The following is a 16,733-nucleotide window of genomic DNA, read 5'->3' as shown; positions in this document are numbered from 1 at the left end:
TATTAAGTTTGATTTGGATTATTATAAGTTTGTGATGCTAGGTCAATCATTTTATGAGCCTAATCCTCCTCTCACTTGAAGTTTGGGGCATTTCTCAATATACCTGTATACACTTTGTAATTAAGAAGATTGTTATGGATGAGTTTGGTATGTTCTTTTATAAAAATGATCAAAGGTGGAATAGGCATAAATCAAGTTGCTTGTGAAATTGTTGCATATCTTTCTAAATTTATTCTTTACTTCATTTTTTTCCTTTTGGATAAATTTCCTAATGTAATTCTATGCATTAGTTAATTTGACATGAAAACTCTCTTTCTATATAGAATCTATAATTTTTGGTGTTTTTTTCACAACTTATTGTACAAGACTTTGTTGTCAAAAATAACGAGTTCCAATCATTTCAAGAGTAAGTGATATTTTAAGTTGTTCTTACATATAATTTATCATCTATCAGTATCCTTTCCAATATATTTATACTATCTTTTCTAGTATTGTTGCATGTACTCTTCTCTATATCAATAAGGATGATGGACAGAATTTGGGTCTCCTTTCTTTGTCTTTCAATTAGTTGGTAATTTCACAGCCTTTTCTAATATATCTCAATGAAATCTTTTAGTTCTTTCAAATGGACATAAACTTACTTTCTTTTCCCTTAACAATGCTTTTCAATGGCTGCTAAAGCAATTGCTACTCGTAATCTTCTAAAGTCTAACTAAATCAAAAGAAATAAAGAAACCTTAGAAACATCTGAATTGGAGGTTTGTTAGATTATTAGAGATACATTAGGCACTTCATCCATGATAATGCATTTTCATTCTGAACAAACTATCTTGTTCTTTGATTAAAAGAATGTACGGTGATTGTTTTTCGGCAATCTTTTATTGCAACATGAAATGCCCTTGCAAATTATCTTCCTCTACTTCTCAATATCAACTGCACTTGTTTCATTCTGAAGGAGATACCTTGTATGGAAATCCTCTATGACTGTTTGAAAGATGAGAACCTCTCTGTTTCTTTTCCTTGATATAAAGGCTTTATATATTGAATCCTCTATGATTACATCCCACATGCTCTATACTTCATCTTCTTGTCATTCTTCCCATTTCCTAGATGCTTAATCCCAATGATGTCAAAAAGGACAGGAAAAAGATTCATATCAGCACAAAGGAGCTTTTTAGTTAGTCCAAATTATGAATGAGTTTTATAATCTAAGGTGTTAGTTTCCACCACATTACAGATTGGATGTTCTACTACTACTACTACTACTATTTCAAATGAATTTTTAGAGGCAGTGTCGGTGAGAGCAGAAGAGAAGAAAGAGATAAAAAAATACTAACAACTCTGGTCTCTGGGCCAACTCTTTGCCTTTCCTTTCTTCTCCCTTGAATTCAGCATAATGAGTGGTATCAGTGTAATATGATTCTTTTATTTTATCTTATGAGGTTTGATTATATAATTCTTTCTTTCCCCTCTTAAATTCCTTTAAGAATATGTTAGCATGTGCTTGTATTTTTGTTTTCTTTTGGGACAATCAATTGCACTTACATTCTGAATTATTGCTCATTTTTATAGGGACCCTCTTGTTCTTTCTTTTTTCTTTTTCTTTTATGTGATTTATATAATGAAATCTAGATTCTCTAAGAGTTATTTTACTTTTGTAGAGAGAGAACAAAAAATAGGAAGAAAAATCTATATACAAATTGGGAAAATAGTTTAATCTAATGAAAAGGTGCCAGGTGCCCTGCCGCAGGAAATTCCTGCGATTTTGTTCAATAGAAAGTCCAATAATGGAGACTATGCGAACTGACTCACGTCGTAAGAAATTTCCTGCAATCCAAACTATGCCAACAACCTTGCATCACGAGGAAATGATTAAGGTGCACATGGAATATTTGCAAAGAAGCCCTCCCTAGAAGCAAGAATTGGCTTCGCTAGAAGTGGATCCCACCCTCCTCTCCCCTCTGAGCTGGGAAGCAACCATAGAGATTCCAGTCCACCATACCAGATCATCTCTTACGAGTGAGAAAGTGATCGATGCCAAGCAAAAGGACACAAAGAAATACAACCAGCCTGTCCAAATCTAGCTGTGAAGCATTACAACCTTCTCAAATCTCAATCCCCCTCCCTCTCTCTCTCTCTCTCTCTCTCTCTCTCTCTCTATCTTACACCTTAATCTCTCCTCTTCTCCTTCTGAACCACAACAACGAAAGAAGAAGAAGAAGAAGAAGAGGTGAATGCCATGGCGAACTTCTTTGAGAGCTTCCAAAAGAGAAGGCTTTTACCCACAATGGCACTCAGCGAAGACCTCCCAATCTCCCAGTCGAACACAAAGGAAGGCACCGGCACCCACCTCATCGGGCTGAGGAAAAGAATCCAGCCCATCTCATCTGCCTCAATGGAGTGGGCTTTCCAAAGGCCAAAGTCCATGCCTTCCTTTGGAGAGTTCACAGGTGGGTCTTTGAGGAAATGGTGGGATTGGAGTTGGAGTTGGGTGCTGTCAAGGAAGCCAGGATTTGCCCAGGACTTGGAGATGAACGAAGAGGAGAGTGCAGTGCTTGGGTCACACAATAGAGGGAGTTTGATGCATTTGTTCTATAAGGTTCGATCGGAAATTAGGAAGCTTGTTGGCTCTAATAAATTGCCAACCACTCACAAGTACAGGCATGATGATGCCTTCACTTATGCTAAAATGTCGACAGTGGGGAGATAGCAGAGGAGTCTTAATTTGGGTGTGTTGTGATTGCATTATTAGAGATGTTGTTGTGTTATGTTGGTATTCTATTTATTCTTTTGGGTTAATTAATCAAGCAAATTTGTCAAAATGTAAATGTTGTACTTAATTTCCACTAGTTCTCATATTGTACTCGTGACAAATTTAATGGACACAAGCTTCCAGTCTCCAGAGGTCTTGTTTAGCTTCTCAGGATATTGTGAGAACAATCAATAGCTTCTTGTAACTTGGCATTTATAATAGTTGTCAAATAAGCCTGGCATTTCACTGGAAGCCTACGGATTTCCAGAGTAGCGAGTTGGTAAAAGAGATTAAATAAAAGAAAAGAAAATTTTGAAATAGGATTAAGTAGTTGATGACTTCAGAATTTGAAACGGATGTGATCGAAAGGCTTGAGGAATGCAGCGAGGATTGGTGTGCATAATATTGTGCTGGAGATCGACGAGCAGGAGATTGTGGAGTACATACAAAATAATGTAAATATCTCAGTGAATTTCACTTAGAGACAAACAAATTTGATTGCTGGCTGGGCAACCAAATTTACCCAAAATAAGGGAAACTGAGTATTAGAAAAGTTGTTCAGAGGAATTCTCCAATCACTCTTGAGATCTCGTGTCTCTTTTTTTTTTTTTCAATCCAATCTGGAGATAAGGATATCTATAGAATTGTAATCGAGTTAGAGCACTAGGGCTTGTAACTTATGTGAGCTGGGCCTTAACTTGGGCCCAATTAGTGTCTAATTTGGGCTTGCGTTTTGGTCGGCAGAAGAAGGTTCCACCTCGTACGGGTCGCAATACTGGGAGGGTTTTTTAGATAAGTGAAACAATAATCTTCTTTTGGAGAAGGATTAAAACTTAAATAATAACTGGAGGGGGAGCTTAATCTAACATGATCGAACTCAAATCATCATCCTGTATATAGTTCGAAGACATACTTTGAATTATAAATCTCTCTATGATCAAGTTTGGAGTCAAAATTAACAAATCGAACAAGATTTATTTCTCCAGTCACATAAAATAACGGAAGCATATATCATGTAAACCAAAACGTACATTCACTTTAACCCCAATTAAATTAAAATAATTTGAAGGAAAAATTAAATTAAATGACACGAGTCATTGCACAGTAAGCCAATCGACCCATGTCAGTCGTTCCTAAGCAACACCTCTCCTCCCCTCCCTCCCCCTCTATAAATACTTTCCTTTCTCCTCCATTCCACTCCATTATTACTCCTCCTCCTCCTCCTCCTCTTAGTCTTGCACTAACACCATGAGTTCCTCTTCCAAATCCGGCCACTTTTTCTCGTCCACCACCTCCTCCAGGACCTTCCCCCTACTCAAGGCCGTCGACATCATCACCAACGTCGCCAAGGCCGCCGAGGCGGCCAACTCGTCCGTCCCCCAGAACGCAAACCAGACGTCCAGCTCCAGCACCATCACCCGATCCACCAACCCCAGCGTATCGTCCGAGTCCCACGCCGTCGACCGACCCCGCGAGCGCATCCGGATCGCGCACCCGGACCTCACCAACTTCCGCTGCAAAATTTGCCGCAGGCAGTTCCCGTCCCCGCAGTCCCTCGGCGGCCATTACAACTCCCACCGCCGGGTGAGGACCGACTGGAAGAAGAAGATCGAGTTCGAGAAGAAGAAGCTGATAAGCCTCTACAGTGGGAGGATCCACAAGACCCCTCCCGTCGTTCCTCGCTTCAAGGAGCCCAGCATCGACTCGTGGGCCCACTTGCTCGAGGTCGAGGAGCCCTACTTCCCGGAGGAGATGCTCCTGCGGGAGATCAGCCAGCCAGTGCCGGTGCATCAAGGCGACGGGTCGTCGACCAACAAAGACGTGCATACGGAGGATGAAGACATGAGCATCTTCGACTTGACTGCAGATGAACAGATGCCGCCCGAGCACGACTGCGATGAGGACATCTTGTCGTGGTTGGACACCGTCATCATCGAACCGGAGCAGAAGAAGGCCGTGGAGACTAAGGATGCTGCCACCCAGTGTTAGGGTTTGTGGGAGCTAGTCGAGCTCCGTTAAGTGTCTACAGTCTATAATATTAATAATAAGAGAGAGAGAGAGAGAGAGAGAGAGAGAGAGAGAGAGAGAGAGAGAGAGAGAGAGAGAGAGAGAGAGTGTGTGTGTATGTGTGTGTTTGTGTTTGGTCTGATTAGGGTTTGGTCCGAGACTAGTGTGTGGCTTCTATGTTTATATGTATATGATGTGTCTATGTCTAGTCTGTCAAGTGTCTATAAGTATGTTTGTAAAAATAGGGCAATGTAGCTTCTGTTGTTAAGTGACTTGTGTTTGTTAATGAAATGTGTTGTTTGGTGCTAATACTACTATCAGCAAATGGAAGGCAATGAATTGATAGTGGGTAGCTTAATTGAATTGCTTGTGCTTCTATACAATGCAGCAAGAAATATCAATTTTACTGCTAAGATTAGAATAGTGATCAGTATTAATCGATGTTTAGCCAGGTAGTTGTCATTGCAGAATCCTTACCAAGGATTCATTTGTTATATATGAAAATAAAGCTACCTAGCTCTATGTTAGAACATAGTAAATGTGCCTGATTGAGAAATTTAGCGCCCAACGGCGACAAAATAGTGGTTTATAGATCGTTGGAGATTCGAATAATGACATTTAATGAGCGAAGCGAATCTTGGTCGGTTGTTATCGCCACTCTGTCGGTAGATTTAACGGCTCGCGAATGCGACAATTGTAAATCTGTTAATGATGATTGATTTTCAGGTTGCTCTGATTTCCTACAATAGCAAATTAGAGCAAGGATAGTGTTTAATTTTATTGCATATTTTAAGTTATCTTTTTAGAACATAAAATGAATTGAATTATTATCCTACTAAACTAATTAAGCAACTTATTTACAATTTTATGTATATGCCTACATGAAAAGTACAAGGTTAATGAAATATAATATCACTCATAGTAACTAGTAAAATAGGAAACAACAAGAAGTAGTAGTACTCCAGGGGAACTAAGTAACAATTAATATATATAATTCAAATTAAATACTACTATAATCTACACAAAAAAGGATGTTTGGAGTTAACCCTAAATCAAATACAACTCTATATATCATGACCAGTGAGAAAATTAAACAAGGAATCCACAATTGACAGGTTATCGCAAAGCATAGGTAGCTTTTTTTTCCCAAGCTATAGAAAGAGGAGCCTTAAAGCTTCAAAATCTATTGTTCATGTAACTGAAGAATACACATAATTTGATTATTTTCTTTCTTTCTGTGCATTTAATTTGAAGTGAAAGATCCTAAACAATTTTGTTTGTTAGCCCCCCTGTGCCTGTGAACACACAAGAATATAAGGTTTTTTATCTCCCCGTGCAAAGCACGTTGTCTCTGCATGCATGCAGTGCCAAAGGAGAGGGGGTTAGCTTTTTATGAGTCGTAACTGAAGGTGGAGAGAGATATCCGATATCCCCCCCATGCACATGCAAGCTGCGTGACAATGAGGGAAAGATCGAGACAGAAGTAGTAGTAAGCTCTCAATAACTGATAAGGGGTTACAGTACACTGATAGCTTTTGGAGTCTTCCTACTGGTCGAGCTCCAGGTGTTGGAAATCGTTCTGCTTCTCTAACTGCTCTTCTGTAATTTTTGTTTCGCAGTTTCTTTTATTATTGTTGTTGGAGAATCCGTTTAAGTAGGTAAAGCCTAGTGGTAATTAATGGTGGGTTTGTTTCGACATGGGAGAAGGTTTATTTCTTCTCGTTAAACGCAAAAGGACATGGAAGAAAGAGAGAAGAAGAGCGTCACGTACGAAGTTTACAAGTTGTTGCATATTAAAGTTTTCAATAGTGCCGTGCTTTTTGATGGGTTTGGATTGGGTAGCCCCACGGCCCACCGGGCTACAAGCGTAGGCTTTCCTATATAAGGCTCCTACAATAGCAAAGAGGGGACTTTTTATTGTTTTGCCTTCTCTCTCTCTCTCTTCATACGCACACTGCATACAGGATAACAATACGTCCAGATTGGGGGTTCATGTTGGGATAGGTTAAGTTTAAATCAACATACACACCATCTATTATTTAGATAAATTAAAATGAGTTTGATTTAAATAGATTATTCAAGCTTTACTTCGTTTATGGATTGCCTGGTTACAGTTAACAGTTACCGTGCCCAGGTGGCTTATAAAATACTTTCTAAGTTTTTCGCAGTTCTATGGAACTGTGAAAAGATGTAATTCCTTCGTTTTTAAGTTACTATCAAACAGTGAAAACAATAAACTAAGGAATATATCCACTAAACAAAATTCACCCTTAAACAAATAAGCACAACTGGTCGAGATAACTCCTCGAACCATCATAAAGTATAAGAATATATAGACAGACTTCTTAAGTAATTGATCACACACTTGCCCCCGTATATCTGTAGAAGAGGGCAGCAACATAGTATTGCGGTGGATTTGCATGCGGCTATATTTACCTCCATAGCGGCAAAAATGCTCATGCGGACTGTGGTGGCGTTCTCCAACCAAAGCGGAAAAAAAATTAATGAAAACAATACGAAGAGAGATAATCTTCAGGTAGGCTTCAATGGAGACATTAAAAGCCAGCCCATCCTGATGGTTGTTCTACTTTCCTTGTCACCCCAGTAGGGAATCTCTGGGAAGAACTCCCTTGAACACTAGTTCTGGATATATGCGCACCAGATGGTGGCGGAGCGAAACTTTCACGACCAGAACCCCATGAATCATTAGAGGGACCTGCATTTGATTGTCTGGTTACATTTTGCTGTCTGTTGATTGCTCCAACCGGCCTAGTATGACCACTCATTGGCGTTGGTGAAGCTTTTGTTTCAGGGAAAGCTTGCCACTGTTTGGTCTCTGAGCTGGGTGACGGCGAGCTCCTTGAAGACATACCCTGCTGGAGTTCCCACATAGTTCCTTCAATCTTCTCCTTCTGCTACAACATCATTCGCATAATACAAGAGTTAGTTTTCAGCAACCAACAGATGGAAATTTATGTGGTGCAAAGTTTCATGCGATTGCTCAAGAGTTTTTATGGGACAGTAACAGAAACTAAGAGCATGTAAGACCATACTTGTGATTTCCCAGCTGATATCTGGCTCTGTGAGCTGCCTTTGCTCATTGGTGATGGTGTTGCGGTTCCACAGGCATGCTTCAGTTCCTGAATTTCCTGCCTCTGTGAGCGGCAAATGGCAGAGAGCTTTTCATATTTGGATGTTATCTCGGCTTTTTCTGAGTTGGTTTTCTTCAGCTGTTCCTTCAGACTCTCCACTTCTGCTTCCAGCTCTTTTCTCCTTGTTTCATTGGCATTTATATTACCACCAGTACTCCCAGAGTGAAGCTTAGTAGTATCAAACTGGGCAACAAATGTATTGAATGTCTCATTCTGAATGTTTGGTATGCTATTAGGCTGTGGTACTTTCTTTTTCTGAGAATCATGATGTGAATCCTGGAAAAATCTTATTTCAAAGTCTTCGGTAGGGCTATTACTGGATCTTAGATTACCCTGCACATTTCTTCTACCTGACTGTCCAGGATGAGAAATCCTCTCTGTTGGAGGGCTAACTCTTGTGTCTACTTTACTCTGAGTCTGCCTTGATGGTAGTGGTTGAATAGGTTCTTCATCAAACAAGGATCGCTTATTTTCTACAGCCTGTGAATTCTGTGCATGCTGTGTGGCCCAAAATGCTCCTATTGGAGCATCACCTGTCCTTGAAGCACTGTGAGAGTATCTAGAGTGCTCCACCTCCTTCTCATAACCTGGTGAGATATTTCTTGCCTGTTCCCTTGATGAAGGTGGAGGAGGAGGGCTCCTTCTGGGCATCAAAGCTGTCCTTCTTGGGCCTCCTGATCAATCATCAATTGTGTCAAAATCACACAAAAAAAATGAAGTTAGCTACACAATCTGATATAAAGAACTGGGAAATAGATCAAGTAATGTACAAGCTGAAATTTGACAAAAGTTGATAGGAACTCTTCAAGACCAGTTTCTGTGTCATAGGAGCTTGTATTGTATTGCTAGAGAAATATTTTACCATTGTGTAAGAAAAGCTTAGTTATTTCTGGATCAATTCTCACCTTCATCATGCAAGTCTGAAGCATGAGGCTGCCTGGTGATACCATTTGGTGTTTTATCTGGTAGATTTTTCTGTAACTCCTGAGGCAGTTGTTCATTAACACGGAACCACACCTGTCAATTGGAAAAATTCCAATTAGTATGATGGAATTGAACTAATTTCAATCAAGGCTACTACATATTCAATAATCTATAACTAACCTAGTTTCATGTAGATGAATGGCCAATCAAGCAAAGCCCTTGCCTGCGTGATGTCTGGTCTGACATTTGGAGAGGCTTCCAGCATGTCTTTGATCAGTCCCGTTATGAAAGAACTGTACTTTGGTAAATCTGGGATCCGATAGTTTCCATTCAGGACCTGAAGCTTTGATTCACCATCAAATGCAGATTTGAAGTAGCAGATTCTGTAAAGAAGGCACCCAAGAGCCTGCCAGATTTAAATACAATGGTCAATTACTTCAGCCAGCACATAATGGATCATTAAAATTAACAATAACTATTCATGCGTGCTAGAATGTGATGGAAACTACTTGACTGTTTAGCAATAAAAAATCAAAAGATGTAATAAATGGTACCATAAAATCACTTGCAAGGATCCTTAAGTATAGAAGGTGCATGCTAAGAGTGCAATATCATAGGCAAGGTCAGAGACTTTCAAGTTCTATAAATTTCACGTTCCATCATATGCAAAGTCAAATATTTCCAAGTCCTATTAATTTAAGGTTTTGTCACCTACCCATATGTCAACTTTTTCACTGATAACTTCCCTTCTGTAAAGATCCCACATCTGGCTCAAGAAAAATAAGCAAAAGTTATGTTGGCATACACTTCAAAATAATCAGAGTTTCATAACTGGTTATTCAGTTAAACCTCAGGGGCTCTATATGCTGGGGTTGTGTGCTTCCTGATATTGTCTTCTTCAATTCCCATCTCTTCTAGGCGGTTGAAGCACTTGTGGTTGGTTGAAGTGCTTCCAAAATCACATAGTTTCCAAGCTCCGTCAGATCCAAGTAGAATATTTTCAGCTTTCAAGTCTCTGAAAATGAGAATGAAGAGTCCATAATATAAGATGCTTAAGAACAAATGAAACTATACATTAGTTAAGATGATTTAGATTTCAAGCACATTAAAATTCTCCATACTCTAGAAAGGATTTCTAATTTTCTATATGAACTTTGTTTAAGGCCATAGGAACTATCAGAAAGAAACAAAGTCAGGAGCAAGGTTGTTTGGGAAAACAAAGGAGCCCCGCTTCTTTGCAATTTACATAAGAATGTGAATGCTATCATTGATGTGTTCTGACTACATCTTACTACTCCGTGCAACAATACCACATCTTGGCTGATCCTAGACAAAATCAAGATAGCCTGTGAAACCAAGAAATAGTTTTCCTCCTGATCTAGTTAATAATGAACATAACTTAGCATGAAGAATATAAGATTATCAACACAGAAGGTTCAAATACCTATGAGCAATGGGCGGCGACTGGTTATGCATGGCAAATACTGCATTGCAAATATCTCTGAAAATAATAAGTATGTCCTTCTCCTCAAAGTACCCAGAGCCTCTGTTCTCCAATGCACTAACCAAAGACTTCTCACAGAACTCCATAACAAGCAGTGCTTCCTTCATACGTCCCATATCCAATATGGTATGAGAGACAAGTGTGACAACATTAGGGTGTGCTTTGAGCAGCTTCATCACTCGGATCTCCTTCATGACAAGATCCAATGACTCTTCATCGCTGCATATCATATGCTTCAGAGCATACTGCTTCGAACTGTGCACTGCATCACGGGCGATATAGACACAGGAAAATCCCCCTTCTGCTATGGCATTGCGAACATTGACTTTCACATCGCCGACATCAATTGTGCGACCTTCCAAACCAGCTGGTTCTTTCCCTGCGAAAGGCTTGAACCTCCACATGATCCAGGTGGATAATGCAATAAAATCCTAATGGTGTCAACCCAGAGAAGAAGCTACAACCTTCCAAATGACACACAGCTCCTCGATGATATCTTCCTAAAATCTTCAAGAAGTGTTCACGAATCAGGAGAGATAAAACATAGACATAAAAACCCTCAAAATAAGTTAACAACTAGAAACTTTTACAGATCTGACCCATCTCAATTACAAAGACACATTTTCATTACCAACATTGGCATCTAACTGTCGTCATTCTAAAGAAAAATTGATCAGCATTAGCTGATAAGGTTTCCGTTAGATTTAGGCATGGGAGTGTAAATTCTGATGAGATCTATGTCACTTAATCTACAAATAGCCAAAATTCTTCTAAAATTCAGACTCAAATCGTACACAATCGTGAGGAGATATCTATCAATTTCTGAAAATTACAAACTAAAATGAAACACAAAATCAACTGATTGATCGTTAGAACAATTCAGATCGGGAGATAAACTCCAATCTGTAGAGGATCACAGAACGGAACGAACGATCCAATCCAATGGGAAGGAATAAGATCTACGAACCTAGAGTTGTTATGGCGACTCAGACGGCGAAGCAGATCTAGGTCGGAGTCATCAGGGCCTTCAAACTTCGTAGAATGGATTAGATTAAGATTCGTGGCTTTAAAGAGAAGGCAATAGATAGATAGAGAGAGAGAGACAACGTGTAGGCAAGTGAAGGGGCGAACATTTATAGTGTAAAGGTCCGGTGAGGGATCGACACGTGGCGGAAGCGGGAGGCGTGATCGGAACCGTCCATCTATCTCTCTTATAAAGGATAAAATTCCTCCGAAATATTTTGGAATATCTTTTCTTTTCTGCTCTTTTTTTCCGTTGGGTTCGCATGGGAAATATATATATATATATATATATATATGCAAGGTGTATTCTAGATAAAGAGATAAGCATATAGTTCCTTTTACAATATTTGGATACCTAGTTGATATATATATATATATATATATATATAAATGAGAACCACAATGAATAAGGTTGCCATGTTCTAAAAAGAAGAAAAAGGAATCAAGTTGACAGGAGGTCACTGTGGGCAGGTATCAGGGTATTTGAATAAGACACTTCTCCAAATACATTTCTGAATTTATTTATTTTCTCATGCAGAATATAATATATCTCATCTCATACAGATACTCCAAAGAAAACTTCAATTGGCAAAAATGGAAGACAAATGAATGCCATTTTGCTGCAAACAATCACTAATATGCTATAATTGGCTCTCCGGGTATGCCTTTTCTTTTAAAAAGAAAAAGGAAAGACTATATTAAAAGTTAATTTTCGCAAATATAAGAGTCCCCTCTGGAATCGAAGACCAAAATCTGCATCGGTAGAGTGCACCTGAGGCTTAAGCTCCTACTCTTACAACCAAGTCAATCTGCAGCACGATTAGCTTGCGGAGTATGCCTTTTTGAGTTGCTTTGCTTGTGGTGTACTAGAATTTAATCAAACAAAAATGCCTTGATATTATGTCCCTGAAATAAGAAAAAGAAAAATATCACATAACTATGGTGGTCTCTGAAGCAGGTACAACAAACTTGCACTTTGGTTTATACATCCATCATCTTCACAGACCAAGTGTTGCAATCCTTCTCTGATAGATGGTGAGATTCAACAAATTATAAAGGTTTAAAGAAAAAGAAAAAGGTGAGAAGAAAAGGGGAAAAAGAAAAGTGTAAAGGAGATCTCACTGAAGTAATAATAATGGATGAATGGAGGCAAATAAATTGTTAGGTAATCACACTGATACCCTGGGAAGGAAATAGTCTTCATTTTGCACTTGATCAATCTCCTCAACATGGTCGAAGAGTCATCGATCATTTATTCATTGCTATCTCAACAAACAGCTCTTACATGAAACACACCATTGATGATCGGCAATTGCTAAATTTTGGTATGCTTGTACTTGTGAATAGAAAGTTGAGAATTTGCATTCCACTAGGCCAAAAATATTGAAGTTTCGCAAGTGGGAAAGAAACTAAAATTTATGTACGCATTTTTCAGTGAAAATGAATATCGTTCAACCAACAAATATGATCATAAAATGTGTAAGCAAGACCACAAACTTAAATTACCTGCCTTTCTCATGAATTTGATATCAAACAGGCATATTTGGAACGGTTGGTAGATCAAGTAATAGCAGAACTATAGGGTTTTGAAGATAGTTTTTACAGTCAGTTTATAAGGCTTATGTCCCTACAAGCAGTCGTCAGTAATGTTTAATATTGGGCACTCCTGAGAATGTCAAGTAATTCCAATTTTACTATACACATAAGAGAAAAAAAGAATAAAAGAAACAAACAAGTCATATAACCTTTTGCTGCCAAAGGTTGCATAGTCCACACAAGAATTTTGGGAACTTGATTTCTCTGCAGTCATTAAGGATGGCCAATAACTCGTAATTATGAGTTAATCACTGTAGATCTTAGAAACATGTGATAAAACAATGATTGGCATCTACTTCATTTCATAGCTGTAACCACTGCAGGGGCAGACCAGGCCATACAAGTTTTAGTAAATTGAGTAGCTTCTCATGAGTCCTTCCTTGATTTGAGATGTCTTCTTAGTTTATATATCACAAGAAATTCAGGCAAAAGACCATATTGACTGTCTCTGGAAATAATTCCACTATTAGTCAGTCCAACATTATGAGCATGTCCAACTTCTTGGATAGATCTTACCTTTACATGGGAAGATCTGTGCCTTTAGCATGAAGTCTCTGATCCCTTTAATTTTGACCATATATTAGGTCCTTCAGGATGGAGATTGACAAAATATTTAACAAATCGTGCATCTGAGCATGCAAGAAGTGTACTCAGGGCTGCAGCGGACCTGACCATCTTCCTGTTTTTTGTATGTATCACTACATTTTGCTCCTTAAGCCAACTATACATGGAGAGCCTAAGCTTTATTTTCTCCATATTATAACAGAGATATGTTGGAAATGTAACAACAGATTCCAGAGAATAATCAGAATTTTCCAAAAGATAGTTGATCTTCTTCTCAATCACATCAGCAGATTGATTGAGTATAGGAGGAACTAGCTTGATCATTTCTGAAACTGTGTGGTAGTCTAGCCCGGCATTCACTAAGCAGTCAAATCTTTCCTGCAGTTGGTCTCCTCTGCCTCGAAACTTGGACTGTGCTTTTGCCATCTCATCAGAGTTCTCAACATAACCTAACCTCAACAAGAAATCAGTCTTTTCCTGAAGAAAAATCCCATCCACCTTAGGTAAATTTACTATGCCAGTCTTCTTTCGTGAAGCCAAATAACTAAACTGACTTGGATCTTCCTTTATGATGTCACATAATATTTCTGCAGATACGTTTAAGTTTCCCAACACCACATCCGGTCTATTACAGGAACAAGATCCCAAAACTTGTGGGTGAGAACAAAGAATCTTTGCAATTTCATCTGTTTCCATCCCTATGTCAGCTAAAAATTGCACGGATTGCCATAAATTCTTCACAAAATTTCCAACTAGAATGCGAGGATACTGCACAAACAACGTTAATATGTTGCTCATCTTAAGGCCCAGTTTCAGTAACATGGCGACAAGTACATAGATCTTCTTTCCAGAATCATCAAAGACAAATCTGGGATGGTCCTTAATCAGACTAGCCAAATTCATCCTATTGCAGCCCATTCCATCAAGAAAATTTAGCATTTCATATATCCGATTCCAATTGTACATACTCTTATCTGAAAAGCAGCCCCTGATCCAGTCCAACTGGACACCTAAGCTTTTCAATTTCTCAAGAACTCGAAGAAATTGTACATTTACATCACCAACTAAAAGTGCTGGACAACATGTGATCAATCTAATAATGGTGGGCTTGGTCAAGCCGAGCTTTTCATAAGATTGAAGCTTAGAGAACAAGACACCATGACTGTATCTGAACATTTGAGTCCCCTCCTTATACATCTTGCCAATCTTACTACGAGGAACTCCATAATTGCACAGCACGTGATAATTCTCAAGCAAAACATCATCATCACTGAGATACATAAGATTTCTTGGAAGAAGAGGATATAGCTCAGACGGTTTCAAGCCCAAGCTCTCAAAGAATGGTTCAAACTCATTAATTGGGTTGTAACGAAAGAACCTGGTGAGGGATCTTCCAATATCGTGCTCATTTTCAACTCTTGCAAGGAGATTCTGAAGAAAGGCGGGAGAGTTCTTGCTCATATGCTCCGCATCGGTGAAATGCATGCTTCTAGTGCCATGAAGGTATTCAAAGAGAGCATTTTGTGCATCTATCCGACCTAATCGAGATACACGAGATGCCGATGGGCCATATGACGATGGTTTTGAATCCATGAGTGCTACACAGGAATCAGTGCATGCAGACCGAGTGCAAGAGAACAAGTGGTAGTCTCGTGGATTCCGCAACTTCTTCACAACCATGAAATTGCTCGCATCCGAATGCAAATTACTACAAGAAGAGCATTCTCCGCTGAGACCATATAACCCGGAGTTATGCATTCTCCGTTTGGCTAATGATCGCACAGCTTTTGAGCGAAAAATTGGGAACTTCTGTATGACTAGAAATGTAGGTGGAAAAATAAAAATACCACAAACAGGTGGATTTCTCGGCAAATCAACAGATGGGTTCCTCTGAAAACCATAAATTCTCATTGAAACAGGAAGAATCTGGTAGCTACTCAATTGGGTGGCCAACATTTCTGAGGAAGAAGCACTTTGGAGGAATCGGCGGCTTATCATGACTAGTCCCAGAGTTCACATAAAAGAGAGAGATTCAAAACTCAACAAAAACCACCACCTACATGCAAATTTCCAACTAAATGACCAATCTAAGAAATGGGTTTGTTTCCTTACCATGGATTTCCCACCTCTCTGCCTTCTCCTGAATCGAACACTGATATACTAGCGATCATTCCATCTCTTTGAGTTGCAAAACCCTAGTCTTTTCCGGAGGTTTTGAGGTGGAAGAGGAGGTAATACGAGGAGCGGTACTATGATACGATAATAAATCATGTCCGTTTGATTTGATCAGACGGCTCACCTTTGTGGGTCCAGTTGGTAAAAATCCTTGATCCTCCTTCCGATTGGTCTCTGACTCTCTGTAATCACTAAAGAAATGGGCTTTTCGCAAATAACTACCTATGCTTTAACTTTATTGTAGAAAACCACCTCCGTTTTGGATTTATTTCCAAATAACCATCTCTGATTATCTGATAGTCTAATTATTAATTGGCTCTGAGGTTGTCTTTTATATATATACATATAATCAAAAATATACTCGTGAAAAAGGAGTCTACTTGCAAGAATTAAAAGGGAGGAGGTTTACACTTTAAGCTCCTATGGACCCATCTGCCCTCTCATGGTGTGATGAACTTCTTCGACTTCCTCGACTTCTCCGGCTCTCATCATCTCAACTTCTCCGGTCCATCTCAGAATCACTCGGACGAGCCGTCCTATCTCTACCTCTCTCATAACAACCTATCTAGTCCGGTCCTCGGAACCAGCTCGAAGAGGACGGCTCCATCTGGCTGGGCCGGACCAAGACGGAGAGGGGCTGCCGGATAACTTGACGGTTTTAGGCCTGAACGACAACCGGGTCTACGGGAGGATCCCGGCGGACGTCACGAAGCTGGTCTTGTTGGAGGGGGTTCAATGTGAGAGCTATAACCAAGCGTGTGGAGAGGGATTCCGGTGGATGAGTACGAATTATTCTATAACCGGTTGCCTCTCCGGGCCGCCGCTCGCTCCTTGCAAGTCCTAGCAATGTTACGCCAAAAAATAAAGAAAAGCCACTCACGAGTCACGAGTCAACTGCGACGAAAACAATCGGTCAGTTGCCGCAATACAAAATGAGAAAAGTGGAGAGGTTTTGACCGCTCTATTCTTCTTCAAATTATGTACTGAATTACTACAAGTAATGCTATGTAAAGTAAATCGTTGCTTTGAAAAGTGA

General features: G+C 39.4%; 3 protein-coding genes across 7 annotated transcripts; 1 reads left to right on the top strand and 2 right to left on the bottom strand.

Moving 5' to 3' along the window:
• Positions 1-2,239: 2,239 nt before the first annotated feature.
• On the top strand, positions 2,240-2,710 carry LOC140775095 (uncharacterized). Its single transcript, XM_073118354.1, has one exon. It carries the CDS (start codon positions 2,240-2,242, stop codon positions 2,708-2,710), a length of 471 nt encoding a protein of 156 aa, XP_072974455.1.
• A 4,273-nt stretch (positions 2,711-6,983) lies between these two features.
• On the bottom strand, positions 6,984-11,573 carry LOC140773090 (protein kinase domain-containing protein ppk38-like). Of its 3 annotated transcripts, none has more exons than XM_073115456.1 (8): positions 11,307-11,573; positions 10,280-10,846; positions 9,685-9,850; positions 9,551-9,601; positions 9,059-9,241; positions 8,817-8,928; positions 7,813-8,585; positions 6,984-7,671 (listed from the first exon to the last, which is right to left on the bottom strand). In XM_073115456.1, the coding sequence occupies exons 2-8, from the start codon at positions 10,741-10,743 to the stop codon at positions 7,315-7,317; spliced, it is 2,106 nt and encodes a 701-aa protein (XP_072971557.1). In that variant the 5' UTR covers positions 10,744-10,846; positions 11,307-11,573; the 3' UTR covers positions 6,984-7,314. The 3 variants fall into 3 exon arrangements, with proteins under 3 accessions (XP_072971557.1, XP_072971556.1, XP_072971555.1); XM_073115455.1 differs by having other exon boundaries at positions 6,984-7,674; positions 10,280-10,839; positions 11,307-11,570; XM_073115454.1 differs by having other exon boundaries at positions 6,984-7,674; positions 11,307-11,569.
• A 285-nt stretch (positions 11,574-11,858) lies between these two features.
• LOC140773092 (transcription termination factor MTEF18, mitochondrial) lies at positions 11,859-16,682 on the bottom strand. Of its 3 annotated transcripts, XR_012106410.1 has the most exons (3): positions 15,635-16,681; positions 13,108-15,522; positions 11,859-12,268 (listed from the first exon to the last, which is right to left on the bottom strand). XR_012106410.1 is itself a non-coding variant. In XM_073115457.1 (2 exons), the coding sequence occupies exon 1, from the start codon at positions 15,518-15,520 to the stop codon at positions 13,499-13,501; it is 2,022 nt and encodes a 673-aa protein (XP_072971558.1). In that variant the 5' UTR covers positions 15,521-16,682; the 3' UTR covers positions 11,859-12,268; positions 13,475-13,498. The 3 variants fall into 3 exon arrangements, 1 of the variants encoding a protein (XP_072971558.1); XR_012106409.1 differs by having other exon boundaries at positions 13,108-16,681; XM_073115457.1 differs by having other exon boundaries at positions 13,475-16,682.
• Between the last annotated feature and the right edge of the window lie 51 nt (positions 16,683-16,733).

The sequence above is a fragment of the Typha angustifolia genome, chromosome 13 (assembly GCF_048772165.1).
Source record: "Typha angustifolia cultivar Huaian chromosome 13, ASM4877216v1, whole genome shotgun sequence".
NCBI classification, from domain to species: domain Eukaryota; kingdom Viridiplantae; phylum Streptophyta; class Magnoliopsida; order Poales; family Typhaceae; genus Typha; species Typha angustifolia.
The sequence above is the reverse complement of the archived record's forward strand: the minus strand, read 5'-3'. Positions and strand labels throughout refer to the sequence as shown.

Excerpts from the sequence above, each read along its gene's own strand:
- LOC140775095 (XM_073118354.1), top strand. The coding sequence starts at position 2,240 with ATGGCGAACTTCTTTGAGAGCTTCCAAAAGAGAAGGCTTTTACCCACA.
- LOC140773092 (XM_073115457.1), bottom strand. The coding sequence starts at position 15,520 with ATGATAAGCCGCCGATTCCTCCAAAGTGCTTCTTCCTCAGAAATGTTG.
- LOC140773090 (XM_073115455.1), bottom strand. The coding sequence starts at position 10,743 with ATGTGGAGGTTCAAGCCTTTCGCAGGGAAAGAACCAGCTGGTTTGGAA. Across the intron at positions 9,242-9,550 it reads GTGAAAAAGTTGACATATGG|GCTCTTGGGTGCCTTCTTTA; the intron begins GTAGGTGACAAA and ends TAAATCTGGCAG. Across the intron at positions 7,675-7,812 it reads TATCAGCTGGGAAATCACAA|CAGAAGGAGAAGATTGAAGG; the intron begins GTATGGTCTTAC and ends ATGATGTTGTAG.